Genomic DNA, 16005 nt, shown 5'->3' on the forward strand with positions numbered 1-16005 from the left:
AGCAGAGCTGGGACTTGAACCCAGGAGTCCTGGTCCCGAAGTGGTTACATGGACATCTTTATCTGCTGCTTTGCATCGGTCTGATTTCACCTTTGTGTCCGTTTCTTCTCCCCCTTACAGACGCACCAGCAGGGCACTTGCTTACAAGCCAAAAGCTGGGATTAGCCCCTGTAATAAGGCAGCCCCACCTTGGGTGCCCTCTTGTGGAAGGTCATGGCATGGCAGGCGTGCCTGCCTCAGTTTCCCTGTTCAGATACCCGCCGGGACACCAGGCCAGGCTCTCTTCCCCTTGTGGTTTCTTTGTCTTTGATTCCTGTCCATCAGCACAGCAGCCCCAATGGGGCCGATCGAAGTCTTCCCACTGCTCTCTGCCTTGTACCGGCTTTGTCCATCTTTAAACCTTCCTCTTCGGTGCCGTCCTGCAGGGGGCTGGAGACGTGTACGGTGGGGGGGGCTGGGAGCCATTGAACCAAACGAAACCCTGGGTATAATGGAAACCACTTCAAGCCGGGGGTGCGGCAGCCCCCTAGTTCCAGCCCCTGTGTATCAGCACATCCTCAGCCTTCCTCCGTTCCTAGTCCTAAGGATTCTGCTCTGGGGCCCCACATATGGTGAGCAATCTGGAGCCAAGCCCCTGCTGTAAGTGCATTATGTCCTGGCTTCTTACCACTTTATTTTAATCTTGGCAATTCCCTCTCCTTGATGGGCCTCCCAGGTCTTTGTCTTCCTGGTCTCCTCCACTTGCCATAATCTGCGTCTTTTCCACGTTGACCTTCAGTCTTCTGCTTTCCCGACCTACCTTGTCAGTCCCTGTGAAGCCTGATGCTGTGAGGTGAGTATCGGCCGCAAGGCTCGAGTGGTTCCCTGTCCATCAGCTTCCTGTGCGCTCTCCGCACGCTTATTGACGGGCTGGGGCGTTCTGCCCCTTTGAGCGATGTCTCGGGGATGCTGCCCTGTGCCAAGCTCGCAGGCTGCCTGTGTTCTGTGTCCTGCCCCAGAGAACGGACCTATTGTACCAGTCCTAGGGGCTCGTGTGTTACACAAACCCTGGGCAAATAGTCCAAAGGGTCGTCCGTGTATCGCCCCAGGGCCCAGAGTCTTTACAGTCACGCATCATCTCACCCACTCCGCCCTGCCCGCTCTGTCCGTCTCCTCGGTCCCTGGGCCAGGCCAGCCCGCCGGCAGGAAACCCGCCCTCCCCAGCTGGGATCCCTGCAGCCTCTCTGCTGGGGCTCCCTGGGCCCAGCTCGCCAGCCTGAGCTGTCAGCGGGCACGGCCCCCCGCTGCCCTCCTGTCTCCAGCCCTGGCTCCTGGGCATGGCCCCCCCACTGCCCCCTGCTTCCAGCCCTGGCTCCTGGGCACAGGCCCCCCCATTCCCCTGCCTCCAGTCCTGACTTCCAGCCCTGGCTCCCGCGCCCCCCCCCCACGGCCCCCCCGCTGCCCCCTGCTTCCAGCCCTGGCCCCCGGGCAGCCCCCCAGCCCCCCGCCTCCAGTCCTGGCTCCCGGGCACAGCCCCCGCTGCCCCCTGCTTCCAGCCCTGGCTCCTGGGCACAGGCCCCCCCATTCCCCTGCCTCCAGTCCTGACTTCCAGCCCTGGCTCCTGCCCCCCCCGCACAGCCCCCCCGCTGCCCCCTGCTTCCAGCCCTGGCGCCCGGGCAGACCCCCACCCTCCTGCCTCCTGTCCTGGCTCCCAGGCACAGCCCCCGCTCCTGCCCCTCCCCCCCCCGCTGCCCCCCTGCCTCTAGCCCTCTGGCCTGGGGCCACGAGCCAGCACCCCTCTCGCTGCTCCCCTCTGCTCCCAGGCAGCCCTGGCTCTCGCCTGGGGAGGGCCCGCAGTAGGCGTGAGGGGCTGAAGCGTGCTGGTCTTGCCCCTTCTTAAAGGGCCAGTGTCACCCCGTGACACTGCCAGCTCCAGCCCAGGCCCCCCCTGCCCCCCGCCGTGGGTGCCAGTGACAAGGACTCTGCAGCTGCTGCAGGAGCTTCGGGGGGCTGGTGCGGCGGCTCCGTGGTGATGCTCCTGCGGCCGCCCTCAGGCTCCTTGAGGCTCAGGCAGCTGTGATCAGAGAGCCCTGACGGGCCCCAGCCCGCACCTCCGTCCTAGGGGTAAGGCAGGCCTGGGAGCTACGCCCGGCCCGGGGCAGCACGGCCCCTCCCCGGAGAGCTGCGGGCCAGACGGGCCGGGCTGAGAGCCGCAGGGAGGGAGCAGCCTAGGCCTGCGGGGGGCCGTGCCCCAGGCTTGGGTTCGGCCGCCGGGTTCCTCCTGCAGCCGTTGGTCTCCCCCGTTGCCTGGTCGCCTGGCTTCCGAAGGGGCCGGGGTGCGATGAGCCGCTGGTCGCGCGTTGGCCCTGCGGTGGGGGCGGGGGAGATGGAGAACCAAGGCGATTTCCTGCCCTGCACTGGCCGGCCTGCTCCCCGTTCCCGCTGCCCCCCGGCACTCAGGGCCCCGGGGGCCACTGAACTGGGCTTGCGTTACTATGGCAGAAGCTGCCCGCCAGGCGTGTCCGCTCCGAAGAAGCAATCGCAGAGGGAAACTCTCAGTTCCGTCCTTTTTGGCAGGAAGTCCTGCCCCGCTGGCCGCACCCAGGACTTGAGACGAGACATGACGGGGACTCGCCTCAGCCCCGCCGGGGGCGTCGCGCTTCCCTCCTGCAGCCACGCGCGATCCCCCTCCGCCCACAGCCGGACCTGAGCCAGGCGGTCGGTCCAGCTGCCGAGCATAGGAAGGGCCTGGTGGGGGCTGTTCGGGGGTGTCCGCGGCGAATCCCGTCCCCCTGGAGCTGGCAGAGCTGAGCTTTGGCCTCTCTCCTGAGGGTCTCTTATGACGTTCTCCTCCTGCATGTCTCTGTTCTGTCCTCTGTGTGTTTCCGCCTAGCCCGCCCAGCCCAGCCGCCCGGTCCTAGAGGGAGGGCTGCTGGTTTCCAGGCTGACAGGTAACCGAAGCCAATGCGTGGAGTGCTAGACCCATCTGTGACGGGATTAACCCGGGCTGGCCTTCCGGCGACAGACTGGCCGTGTCAATCCGGCACGGCCCCGGGTGAGGCACGGGGCAGGCAGGGCAGCGCTGCCTTTCCTGCTTTGACTCTGGGTGACCAGCCACAGCCGGACTTAACCCCTGGTCCTTAAGGGGACCTCATCCCACCTAGCAGCGCGTCCGTGGGGAGCAGGGCTGAGGCGTGCCGCGGGCACCTGGCTGTCCCTCTTTGGCACCAGGGGCCATTTGGGGGAAGCCCGTCCCAATGCGCGCCATCATTTCCCTCCCTCTGCAGTCGGGTTTGTGAGCATCTCCAGGTATCCGCCCTGCACTGCCCCCTCGTGTAGACACGTGGTCACACGCATGGCTGGAGCCAGCCGCCCCCGGCTCTCCCTGGCCTCGTGGGCGTGGAAGTGAACGGTAGGGCAGAACTCGGGAGCCGTCCCTGCCACGCCTGCCTTGTGACACCTGCACTGCCGGCTGCAGCTGCTAGGGGGCGACGCGGGGCACAGGTGAGCACCTCTGACCTCCAGCCCGGTAGGAGACTGCGGCTCACGCCTTGCAGGCAGCATGTGGCCGGTCTGTGGCCCCGTAGCCTCCCCCGATCGCCTGCCTTCGCTCTGTCCTTGCCCGTGCTCTGGGGCTGAGTGCACGGGGGGTGTTAGAGCTTCGAGCGGGTGTCAGTCTGTGAAGAGCCTGCCAGGAGGTGAAAGCCTTGCTCTGCGGAAGGGGACCGTGCATGCCCACCCTCCCCCGTTGCTCTGACTGATGCCAGGGAGACCTCCCTAACGTCTCTGCCTCGTGCTGCTGGGACACCGCATGGTTCTGTCGCTCGTAACCCCCAGCTCCGTCTCGAGCCCCCTGCAGAGAATTAGGTTTGCCCAGGTACTTTGAACTGTCTCCTAGTTACCCAGCTGCTGGCTCGGGGCGGGAAGGGGTTAAACAGTCGGCTCCGGAGCCTTTCCCATGTCAGCCAGCAGTGGAGTGTTCGGGGCTGGGCGTGCTGGGGCCGGGGAGAGCCCTTTGTCCTGGCTCCTGCCCGCCGGCCGTGGGATGGACGGGCTGGAGCTCTCCTCCGCAGAGCTTCCACCCCTGGGCCAGCTCCTGGGCCATTCTCCAGCCAGCCCGTGAACGCCAAGAGGGCAGCGGGGGACTAAGACTCCCGGAGCAGAGAGGGGATGCCCGGCTAGGCCCGGGCGCATCCCCCGGAACCGCTGCTCTAGCCCCACTTTAACTCTGCCCCTGCCGGGCTCTCCAGCGTGGGGCTGAAAGGGGGCAAGTGTGTGGGGGAGGTGCTGAAGCATCTGCCAGCTTGGGCCCGGCAGGGAGACTCCCGAAGTCCACCCCGGGTTTGTGTATGGTGCCCACACCCTGTTCCCCCTCGGGGCTGCCCGGCGAGGAAGCATGATGCCCTTGAACCCTCCCAGGCACACAGCTGAGTGCGGCTGCCAAGCACGCTATGGGCATGGTGGGTCTCGTGTACCCAGCCCTGTCTGGGGCCACCCAAAAGGGAACATGAGCCAGGGGCTGACATGACACCATGCCTCTGCCCCTTCCTGTCTCCTTCCTTGGGGTCCCTGAGAGAAGCAGATACCCTAGAGCCTTCCCACGCCGGGGATTCCCTCCCCGTGATCCCCCAGCACCTGCAACCAGGGTCCCCCACGTCGAGCAATGGGGAGGGGGAGGCTGGGGCTCCGGCAGAGACTGGTTCCCAAATGAATGGGATTTGGGCATGGCTGGAGGGAGCTGGGGACGGGGAGAGCTCTGAAGCTTTCACCCTTTTGGGGCCCTTCCTCCTCAGCCCCACTGGGGGAGCTAGTGCAGGGGCGGCTGGGCATCTCTCCAGGGTGGCTGGACCCCGGGTCAGATTTGTGCTTGAATTCCAGGGGGTTCCAGTGTCAGTCCCCAGGCTAGGCCAGAAATGGCCCCTCCCTGCCCTGGGAATGGGCTACTCCCTCCAGCCTCGCCCAGGGTTTAACCTAGACTCAGGGCTGAGGAACACAGCAAAGCCAGGTGACTTTTGGATCCTGTAGGTCCTACATGTAAACAAATGCACAGGTGCACTGGGCCCTGGGCAGAGGGAGCCCTTGGGGGCAATGCCCTGAGCTGGGCAGGGCTGCCTGGGAGGAGCAGGGGGGCTCAGCGTGGCTCTGGGGCAAGCGGCAGATGTTTAGATCAGAGCCTCGGTCACATGCCTGGGGCTTGGCTGACCCCAATCCTGGCCTCTGGTGGTCCGTGTGCAGCGAGCTGGGGGGTCTGAGTGAGGGCAGGGGGGCCGCCCCCTCCCAAGAGCTGACCCCACCCAGCGAGGCATCCGCGTGCCAGGGACGGTGCGGTGGGGGGCCCTTCGGGCCCAGCCGGGGCCAGCTCACCTCTCTGGATGGCGGGTGCTGCCGTTGGGCCCAGGAACAGGGCGCGGGGCGAGGCAGGAGGGGGTCCCCAGCTAACCCTGCCCGTGTCTCTCCGCAGAGCTGCGCTCCCTGTCCCACATGAGCAGCCTGAACCGCTCGGCATCGCTCAGCTACCACGAGCGCTCGGACTCCACCGCCTCTCCCATCAGCGGCAGCAGCAACCAGCTCAACGTGTGCACCAGCGCCCAGTACGTCTCCGACTTCAGCGTCCGCGCCCTCACGGACCTGCAGTTCGTCAAGGTGAGGCCGGGTGTGTTGGGCTGCGGGGCGGGGGGGGCCCTCGGGTCGGCCGGCAGCCTGGCAAGCAGCAGCGGCAGGGAGCACTGTCCTCGGTGCAGCACTAGGGGGCGCTGTGCTGCTGTCAGAGGAGACATAAACCCAAGGCCCTGAGCGTTTGCCGGGGTGGAGATCTCAGGGCATGGCCCAATTCCAGTTTGGGTTTTCTACACTGAGCCTCTTTGAACCCCCCTCTAGCATCTGCTGGACACTGGTGTCTCCTTAGTCTTGGGGAGCATTGCTGTGTGCCGGTTAGCAGCTTCCCAGCCCACCCCAGAGGTGGCTGCAGTGCAGGGCTGGCTTGTGGCCACAGATGAGGTGTTCTGGAAAGCAATTGGGTCCCCCAGATGAAACATGTTTTGTGTGGGCCAGTTACAGTGCACTCCCTTTCTAAGAATTACCAGTACAAGAACCAACCGCATAAAGTGATCAAAACCACTGGGGCAAGTACTCCACTTGTAAGGCTCCAGCGAGTCATTTCAGGCAGACTGACTCCCATACTCAAGGGCACCGACATGTAATGAGCCAGCAAAGCTGGTGGAATCTGATCAGATCTCGCGTTACTGGGCACATAGCCCATGGAAAGGAAAATCCCTGCAGAGAATAAACCAGTTGTGCCATTTATGTGAGAGTCAAGATGGCAGGAAAAAGAGAGACGCTTTCTGCAGATGAAAAACGCCACCTTCCCGAGTCCTACCCTCATCTTCCCAAGACCGGCCAAAGAGAGGCAGTTCAGAAATTGGGCATTCCGCAACCTACATTGTCTAAGCTTCTCAGCGATGGGGAGAGCATCCTACAGAACGTGGGAGACAGAAGGACTGTGGTCAGGCAAGGCACTTATGGTCCAGGTGGTGCTTATAAAGATGCCAGAGAGAGAAATGCCTCCCTAAGTGGGCTGTTGGTGATGTAGAAAGCAGAACTGGCGGTCACCCTGGGCGTTATCACCTTGAAGACCAGCACTGGCTGGTGTGAGCACTTTAAGAAACGAGGGGATTGGTTTCCGACAATGTGTGGAGAAGTCAAAGCTGCAGACATTAGGTCTTGCAAAGAATGGTTAGAAAACGAGTGGCTCAAAATGAGACGTGACCTCATGGAAGAAAACATTTGGAAAGTGGAATTGACTTTCGAGCCCTGCCTGGTGGCACTTTCACCTTTAAATCAGACAGTAAAAGAGGAGGAAACTCCTCTAAAGACAAGATTGCTGCTCGGTTCACCTGTTCTGTGATTGGTAAGGAAAAGGACCTTTTCGTCCTTGGGGAAAAGTCAAAACCCAGGTGTGAGACATATTCCAGTCCGCTCTGCTGCCAGTGTACCTGCCTGGATAATGCATGAGTGGGATCGAAAGTTGGGCCAGGAAAGGAGAAAGATTTTGCTACTTGTGGACATCTGCCCAACCCAGGTGAGGAAAGGTGTAGCGCTGAGGAATATCCGACGTGAATTCCTCCCAAGGAACACAACTTCTATCCTTCAGCCATGTGACCTGGGAATGACCAGAACGGCCAAGGTATATTGCAAGCAAATGGCTCGCCCGGTGTTGCACCACATTGGTGATGAGAAGAAGAAAGCTGCTGCTGTGGAAATGGCCAGGAAGTGCCGACTTTTAGGTGCCATTCTCGTGCTCACAAAGGCCTGGTCTGACGTCGATGCTTCAGCAACCCGGAATTGCTGCGACAAAGGAAGTCTGGTCATAATGCCCATGGCAGAAGCAGTTGTTGAGCACCCGAGAGAACTTAATGCGCCCAAATTTGAAGAGTGGCTAGCCATCGGTGAGTGTTACGCAGCTGGTCTCTGATGTTGTGACCGAGATCAGAGACCGATTGGAATTGAAACCCGAAAATGATGCAGAGGCAGACTCTGAATGCGACAAAAACTCAGACAAATGACCTGCCGTACAGGGGGTGCAGTGATTTTAACCTCCTGCCTTGCTCTGTAAAGGAGGTTAACAGTGGCGTGGATCGTGCCGTGATCCAGGAAACACTGGACAAGTTTATAATCCAACGGGGATTGTGCCACGGCATTGTGCATTCACAGCCAGACACTCCACGCCGATGACAGACGGTGACGCTGCGTATTGGTGAACGTGAGCCAATACTGTGAACCAGTCCGGTCGGGTCTTGTACACGGGTCCGTCACACGCCGGGTACTGCGCTTACATGTGTTCGGTTGGCTGCAGTTTGAGGGATTTTTAAAATGTGTCTTTGGCTCCTTAAGAGGCACATCCCTCCACTAGTTCACACCTGCTGCAGTCGCAAGGCAGTAATTGCCTCCAACAAACGCACCTGCGGAGTGAGTGGGTGGTAACGACCTGTGGCTCAGTTAGAAAGTTGGTTTGGTTTTGTTCCACGGTGAATATGTTTAAAGTCTAAAGAATTCAGTGACAGTAAATGAGACGTTTCTCAGTTGGGGGTGGGGGGGGAAGCCAGTTGTTTAAAAACGTAACGGCCGATTTCATCCATTATTTGCAATTCCACTTGTAAGAGTCAAGCAATTATAAGAATCGAATTGTCCAGGACTGATGTGATTCTTATGAAGGGAGTGCACTGAATTATCATACTTGGGGGCGGGGGGATGGCCATGGCATGGTGGGGTCTGTAGTTTCTGGTGGGGGAGGGGAGCATTGCATGCTGGGATCTGTAGTTTCCGGTTGGGGAGGGAGGTCAGGATGGCGCGTGGCATGCTGGGATCTGTAGTTTCCGGTTGGGGTGGGAGGTCAGGATGGCGCGTGGCATGCTGGGATCTGTAGTTTCCGGTTGGGGTGGGAGGTCAGGATGGATCGTGGCATGCTGGGATCTGTAGTTTCCGGTTGGGGAGGGAGGTCAGGATGGCGCGTGGCATGCTGGGATCTGTAGTTTCCGGTTGGGGTGGGAGGTCAGGCTGGAGCGTGGCATGCTGGGATCTGTAGTTTCCGGTTGGGGTGGGAGGTCAGGATGGCGTGTGGCATGCTGGGATCTGTAGTTTCCGGTTGGGGTGGGAGGTCAGGATGGAGCGTGGCATGCTGGGATCTGTAGTTTCTGGTTGGGGTGGGAGGTCAGGATGGATCGTGGCATGCTGGGATCTGTAGTTTCTGGTTGGGGTGGGAGGTCAGGATGGAGTGTGGCATGCTGGGATCTGTAGTTTGCTGCTGCTCTTCTATACTCAAGAAGGCAGTATCCATGGGCCACGCTCTGGAGCTCTGCTAGGCCAGCCGGGCTCGTCTCGCTGGCTGACCACATCTGCCCCTCTCTCCCCCGCTGCAGATTACGCGCCAGCAGTACCAGAATGGCCTGATGGCCTCGCGCCTGGACAGCTGCCCTCAGTCTCCGGACAGCAGCGCCCTCAAAATGGACATCAGCTTGACAGACAAGGCGGAGCCCTTGGGGGCCGACGAGACCACCAGCCTGCTGAACGAGAGGAACTGCCTGGACCACAGGAGCAGCCACAGCCCCCAGGAGAACTCCGTCTGAGCCTGGCACCAGGGCCCCCGCCGGCGCCCCTGCCAGGACACTTCACACCCTTCGGGGTGGGGAGCCTTTCCCCGCGTCCAAATAGCTCTGTCTAGAGATCCCTCCCTCTGCGAGACACTTTGATCGCCCGGGGCAGCCCCTGCTGCCAGCGTTGGTGAGGATGTGGGTTCGTGGCGCCGTGGCCACACTGGGATGCAAAAGGGGATCCCCCACCCCCCTTCCCCAAAATGGGCCCTGGAGCTGTTGGATCCCAGGGACCGACTTTACCTCGGCCTGGGCCAGGCGTGGACTGGGAGCAGGGAGGGTGACTCCGCAGAGGATTTATAAAGGGAACTCATTGGCTGCTGTTTCTAAACTGGGTTTTATTTAAATGAATAAAGATGGAAACAAAGGGACGAGCTCTCAAACCCCAGGCCGTGCCTGGAGTGCCCCTGCCGAGAGCAGCTACGCTCACCCGCTTGGCACCTCAGCATGACCCATTGCACTCCCCCCGCAGCATGGCCCTGGTTCATGTCACACCCTCCCCACCCCTGGTCCAGCAGCAGATCAGTCCCTGGCCATCCCGCCTGGGGAGGGGACAGCGATCGGCCTGGGCAGCAGCTGCCGGTTGTGGGAGTCGCTGGCCCAGCTCAGGGAGCCTTGGTGTCTCGTAGGTTTCTTTTTCTTGTTGTTGTTGCCGGGTGGTTGGGAGTTCGGAGCAGCCAGCACTGGAGTCGGCCACAGTCAGGGTGGTTGGAACCCATCCTAGCCGGGCACTGGCCTTGCAGAGCTCTTCGTGCGTCCGTGTCATTTGGCGCATCTCAGAGGTGGAGCCCAGCACGTGTCCAGGATTCAGCTGGGGGTGGTGGGGCCAGGCTCAAGGGGTACTTCTCGCTCCAAGCGCTGGCCGGGATTCTGCATCGCTTCAACAGACATGGTGCGGGTAATATTGTGAGCGTGGGTGTGAATGGGGCTGGGTGGGAGTGGAGGGGCCAGGCCCTGGGGGGGTCAGTGAACCGCCCCCTCCGGCCGACATGGCTTGTGAGGGGACGTTGGTTTTGTCCCTGCTTGGCCGGATTCTGCTCTCGCCTGCGTGGGGTTTGCTGTGTCAGTGGGGTACCCTGTGTGCACCCGCCTGAGGTCTGGCTCGGTTGGGACAGACGCCAGGGCTTCTCCACCGACCTGGCCAAGAGAGACCAAGGGACCTCGTTCAGCTCTCCGTAGCTCCAGTGTCAGTCCAGATTTACCCTGTTGACTCGCTAGCTGAGCCCAGTTGACACCGGAGTAACTGAGAGCAGTGGGGCAGCCTGTGTCCTCGTGAGCCAGCAGAGACCAAAGCAGTGTCGCTTGTCCCCTCCCACAGGCTCAGGGACCCGTGGCTGCTGTCTGGGCTAGCTGGGAGCCCTGGCCTGGGGCACCGCCGGGGAGAGAGGGCTGGGCAGAGAATGCCGTCTGGGAGTGCTGCCCTGGAGAGCCAGTTTCTCCTCCAAACCAACCTGGCTTCTGAGCAATAATCGCTCCGGGGATGCTCCTCGGCAGGGCAGGGCAGGGCAGGCTCCCCTGGGTGCCCCTGACTCCCCAGGCAGGTGGACAGGTGTAATGGGGCTGTCGCGTGACACTGAAGGGGCTGGAAGAGGCAGGGCCTTGGCAGGGCAGCCCCCGTGCTCAGAAGCCCCTCTGGACAGCGAGGGATGCCTATTTGTCCTGCACCCCAGCTGTTCCTTGGAGGTGCAGAGACCTCTGTGCGTCGGGGCTCCTTGGCCCCCCGGCCGTGCTGCAGCATTGGGGCTGGATCAGGTTCACTCTGCCGTGGGCTCCTGGACCCTCTGGCTGGGGATGCTGCTCAAGCAGGTTTGTTGGCTCACCAGCCAAGGGAGCCCTTTGTAGCGGGCACTCAGGAAGCTTGTGAGGGGGTGTAGCTGGCACCCGCCTGGCCAGTGTCCTGCAGGTTGGCTGAGGGGGGCCGTGGCATGGGGGGGACGGGCAGTTGGCTGAGGGGGCCGTGGCGTAGGGGGGAGGAGGGCAGAGCCCTGCCTGGAGCTGGGGGGCTGACCTAGCCCTTGCTGGCCTCTTGCCTCTCTGGGGTTCGGGGGTTGTGAGGGAGCTGCTGTAGCTGGCTGGTTCACACTCCCCATTGACAGACCAAGGGGCAGGGTGTCTGTGGGCACAAGCTGGCCCAGGGGGCACAGCCTCTCCTCAGTGGATCCGGGTCTTCCCACCAGGGCATAACCGCTCCACTGGGGAGACTGGACCTTCAGGGCGGGTCAACAATGCCAGAGCCCTCGGGTCCCTCTGTCCCTGCCCGCAGCCCGGTGCCAGGGCGGCCTTTCTGGCTAGGGCCTCCTGTTTGAACTCCAGCCCACTCTCCCTTTTCAACCAAAGATCAGAAACTAGGACAGTTCAGGCGGCCCCCTTGGGAGACTGCAGAGACGCTCAGCTCCTCCCGCCCCGCTCTTGGCTCTGGCTGAAAGGGGAAGAGCAAGGTGCTCTGGCGGGGCCAATCACTACATCTGGGCGTCAGCAGAAATTAAATGTAATTGTTCATTTGTAATGCTCCTCGGCAGCCTCACGGAGCTGGGGGCGGGGGCGGAAGTTGGACAGATCTGTGTGGTTTTAAGGCAAATTTTAAAGAAATGGGTGGGTTCATGTATTTCCAGGTGCTTAAATTACCCGTAAACGTATGGCTGTGGAATGAGTTCCAGGGTGTAACTAAACCTGCTGTTCCGCGCCTGAGAGTGACTTTGTCTGAGCGGTATTCGGTGACTCCTGCTTTGGCTCAGTCTCCAGATCAGATCTGCGTTTAGGCCACGCCAGGGTTAACACATGGGACACGAGAGCTGGTGCCCTGGTTGTCAGTGCTGTGGTACTTGATCAAAGAAACGCCCCAGCCGTTGACGTGTTTCTGGAATTGTTCACCTCGCAGGGGGACCTCACCTGACCCACACCGAGGCTTTAAACGGACTCTAGACGTTAGCGCCAACAAGGACTGCTGCTTATAGGCCCCAGAGAAGTTTCCTACTGGTGTCCTTGGTTACCTGGGTGAGTCGAAACCTTGTAAAATTGATGTGGATGTTCTGACACCACCTCAGGGTTAGAAGAATCAGGTCGGTTGCCCCCGCCGTCAGTGATACAGTACTCCTGCTTCTGAGCTCTTCGTAGGGCAATTGTACCTTACCCCAAAATGTACTGCGGGGACCTTAGCAGTCTCCTCGGGCTGACTGCCGCACGCAACCATGACGTTGCGATGGGGAAGCAACTCTTCATACTGTTGGATTTATTCTCTTGGGAGTTAACGGTTCCCATAGAACAAATATCGCACACTGATGTATTGCATGCTGATGTTTTAAATGGGTACTGCACAGCGTATGCTGGCTGGCCTCCACGGTCGAGTTCGGATCTGGAGCCCTCGTTTGGGATCTGGGAATAGTGCTGGGTATGTTTTGTTGGTGAGGGAAGCTCCTCGGGGGCTAAGCAGAACTAGAGAGTCTGTTCCACAGGAATCCTCCTCCTTGGCGAGATGGAGGGATGTCAGAAAAGTCCCCTTTGCAGATCGTCAGAGACGTCTCTAGAGAGACGGTTCAATTTTCTGTGAAGTTTCTGAAGTTGTTTTCTTGGGGAAAAAATGGCTCTCCTGCTCCTAACCTTTAAAGTTGGAGTCATCCCGACCTGGAAAAAATTCTCCCTTCAGCCCCACCAGAGCCGAGCGCTCCTGGGAAGTGTCTAGTCACCGTTCTGTTGGTATAGAATCTTCTAGCTGGGGGGCAGATGAACTCCAGTTCGACTCTCCAATCCCAGGCAGTGTCCAGCTCTGGCAGGCGGAAAAATCTTTCTTTGAATTGTAAACGGAGCCGGCTCAGCTTCCTGGTCCACCTCTTCCGGTTTTCTGGGCTAATTACAGAGAGACCTTTGGTCCCCCAAAAGTCTCTCATCCCCATTCATTATAACCACCATCAAAATGTGAAGGAAAGCCATTCAGTACATGGACACAGCTCCAGAGTTCCCCCAAACTCCCCCTCTTAGGGCGCCCCAGGATGAAGGGTGATTGGGACAATAAGATGAGCACTGTGATAATGGATTGGCGCAGGGAGCTGGTCTTTAGGGGGAAAACAAGCCATTTTTACATAGTCACTCTTCAGTGTAGAAGCACACTGTAAAACAGTGGTTCAATTGGTCTTGATTTCCACTGGTTTCCAAGGCAGCCTGAATTTTCTCAGTCTTGATCTGCCTCTTGGTGCTCTGCCTGCAGCTGGGAGATCGCCTCCCGTGTCATTACGATGGCAGCCCCAAAGGAGACATTCTAATTGGTGTCATCTAGGCTGCTGTTAAAACCAGGTTTGCTGCAGTATGGTTAGACAGGGAGAGTCTGGCCTTCCTTTTCTTTGCTCCTTGTGTGACCACGTATGCCTGGGATTGAGGGGTGCGGGAAGTCACCAACAGCATGGGCGGAGAATTCGGGGTTGGTCGTTTTCCGCCCTCTCAGCAGGTGACGCCAGGAGGTGCAGAGAGGCGAAGGATCAGGCCCAGGCGCTGTGCTGTGTATGGATTTGGAGCAGATGGGTTTAACTGCACTCTGGCTCTGCTCAGTGACTGGCTCTTCCGGGGGAATTTGCCATCACTCTAGCCCAGGCTGTTGGTGACGGCTGTTGGAACACGCCTCTCACGTGGGCCCATGGGCTGGGGAGATCCGTAGGCAGTGGACCATGGTTCCCTTTAAGTACTGTACCGTCTTGGTGAAGTTTTCGTTTGACTCCCTGCAGCCAAGGTGCCAAGCAGCAGTGGGAAGCTGTGTCCTCCCTGAGCATGCTCCATAGATTGACTCGCTGAATTCTGCCGCTGACTGATTTGCTGTGTCTCTTCTCAGCGCTGTATTCTGGGGGTGGGACCCCTTGTGTAGAAAAAGGTCCTGCAGCTGTCAGAGTGGCTGCATGTCTGGGGCACAGGACTGGGACTCTGTAGATGTAGGTGTTAATTCTAGCTCTGCTACTGACCAGCTGTGTGACCTTGGGCAAAGCCCTTCCCCTTCCTGTGCCTCAGTTTCCCCATCTTTGGAACTGATGAAACTCTCCTAAGTTATATGGGGATACATAGCAAAGCGGCACCAGATCATGGAGCACTTCTCACTCCAGCACTGCACAGCGCTGCAGGATCTGTTGGGTTTTAATACAGGGCTTTCTCAACCCCTGTCCGATCCATACCATTTCTCAGCTGGTTCGGACGCTGGTGCCAGTATTTTGATTGCACCCTCCCAAAAGGGAGGGGGCCCTTTGGTGTGTGAACGTGCTCACAGTCTGTGAGCAGAGCTAATGACCAAAGCTCGCAGGCGGCTCCTCAGGTTTCACTGAGAGGCTGGTCCCGTTGACTCATCCAGAGCCACAGGCCTGAGCCCTGTGGGGCAGACTTTATTGCAGACAAATGGGATGGGGGTGCGGAGGGGAGATCCCAGGGGAAATGAATCTGGCCAGGTTAGAGAAGAAGCTGGGAAGGGAAAGGATGTTAAGACATCCTTAGGCAATTGGATCCAGTGAGGGCAGACCCTTGTAAAGTAATAGAGGTACCATATGGGCTGAATGAGCCATCTGCCTGGACTGGGTTGCAGGATTGGGGCCGACCTAGCTCGCCGCTCAGCCTTCTGAAAGGAAAACTCCAGTGACGGGACTTTTTGCCAGGATTTCCCAATTCTCCCATCTGCAGAATGGGCTTTTTAATTTCCATGTATTGCATTTAATTCTAACAGTGTGTTTCCCATTGAAATTCAGTGGCAGATAGACACTATGCCTCTCCAGTCACCCTTCCTGAGAAGTATGGCTCCCTCCTTGTCAGAGTCTGAGCCATCCGTTGCCATAGAAATGCCACAGCTTGCACAGGGATTTTTGGAGTGCATCGTTGTCCCTTGCAATTTCTTCCTTTCCTGTGTACAAGTCTTTCGCTTGCCGTCGCTTTTGTCTGATTTTTCATGTTCTGACTGTGTGTGAAGTTTTTTTTTATTCCAGACAAAAGCACCGTGGTTTCCAAATGCTGCCCACTGGGGGTGACTTTATGTAATTTATTGTGTGGGGGTTATTTTTTAAATTATGTTTTTTAAAATCCGTTCCTGTCAGGAGAGACTCTAGAGATTAAAAAAAAAAAAAAAAAACAGTTCGTTTTTTTTTTAAGGCAGAAATATTTCTCTGCAACGTTGGATTGGAAAAAAGCTGAGGGTTTTCTCCTGAAGCCCCTTTCTCCGAGCACGCGTGAGCATGTGCATGGAGACGCCCGTGTTCATGCCACCTGTCTCCTCGGAGGTCTGTTGGCAGCAGCTCTTTGAGCAGGGAGTTAGTTATGTGCCGATTAAATTAAATAAAACAGACGGCTCCTTTTTCGGTACGTGTCATTTCCTGTTCTGTTGGAGACCAGGAAGTGACCTCAGAAAGGATGATGCTTCCCCCATGGCCATGTTTCTCATCAGTCTGGCTCCAGTCCAGGAAAGCATCCCCTACGTTCAGGACAGCACCTAGGCAGATGCTTAAACCCCTTTGGAGTCGCTGGGAGTAAAGCACGTGGTTAACGTTAAGCACATATGTCCAGGGTTTCCTGAATCGGAGCTCCATGCACATCTGTAACTCCATTGACTTCAGTGGGTTGATTCGCTTGGTAACTGTTCTCTCCACTGACTTCAGAGGACGGACTCCTAATCTGTGCTGGTGTGAGAGTAGAATCGAGTCACTCGGGCCCTCGGTTATCAGAGACTCGACCTGTTACGAGGAGCAAATCGATTCCGTTTAAAGGCCCAGTTGATGTTCTCAGTAGCTGTCATGAGTCGTGTTCAGGTTTTATCCAGGATACTACCGTCTCCATGAAACAATGCCTCCACCTAGCACAGGGGACTGGGTTTGCAAACTGTGCGGCTGGCACCAAAGTGCAGAACAGAGCGAGGGCATGTGTCGAT

The 16005-nt window shown here is 58.7% G+C and overlaps 1 protein-coding gene across 1 annotated transcript in view; it reads left to right on the top strand.

Moving 5' to 3' along the window:
• The window catches only part of CNNM4 (cyclin and CBS domain divalent metal cation transport mediator 4), a 42391-nt gene extending 32899 nt beyond the window's left edge, over nt 1-9492 (top strand). The window contains exons 6-7 of the mRNA XM_073325473.1: nt 5441-5622; nt 8895-9492. Coding sequence (XP_073181574.1) covers nt 5441-5622; nt 8895-9101 — 389 coding nt within the window. The 3' untranslated portion in view covers nt 9102-9492. The remainder of the gene's footprint in view (nt 1-5440; nt 5623-8894) is intronic.
• Nucleotides 9493-16005: the final 6513 nt, after the last annotated feature.

Source organism: Lepidochelys kempii, chromosome 26, assembly GCF_965140285.1.
Source record: "Lepidochelys kempii isolate rLepKem1 chromosome 26, rLepKem1.hap1, whole genome shotgun sequence".
NCBI classification, from domain to species: domain Eukaryota; kingdom Metazoa; phylum Chordata; order Testudines; family Cheloniidae; genus Lepidochelys; species Lepidochelys kempii.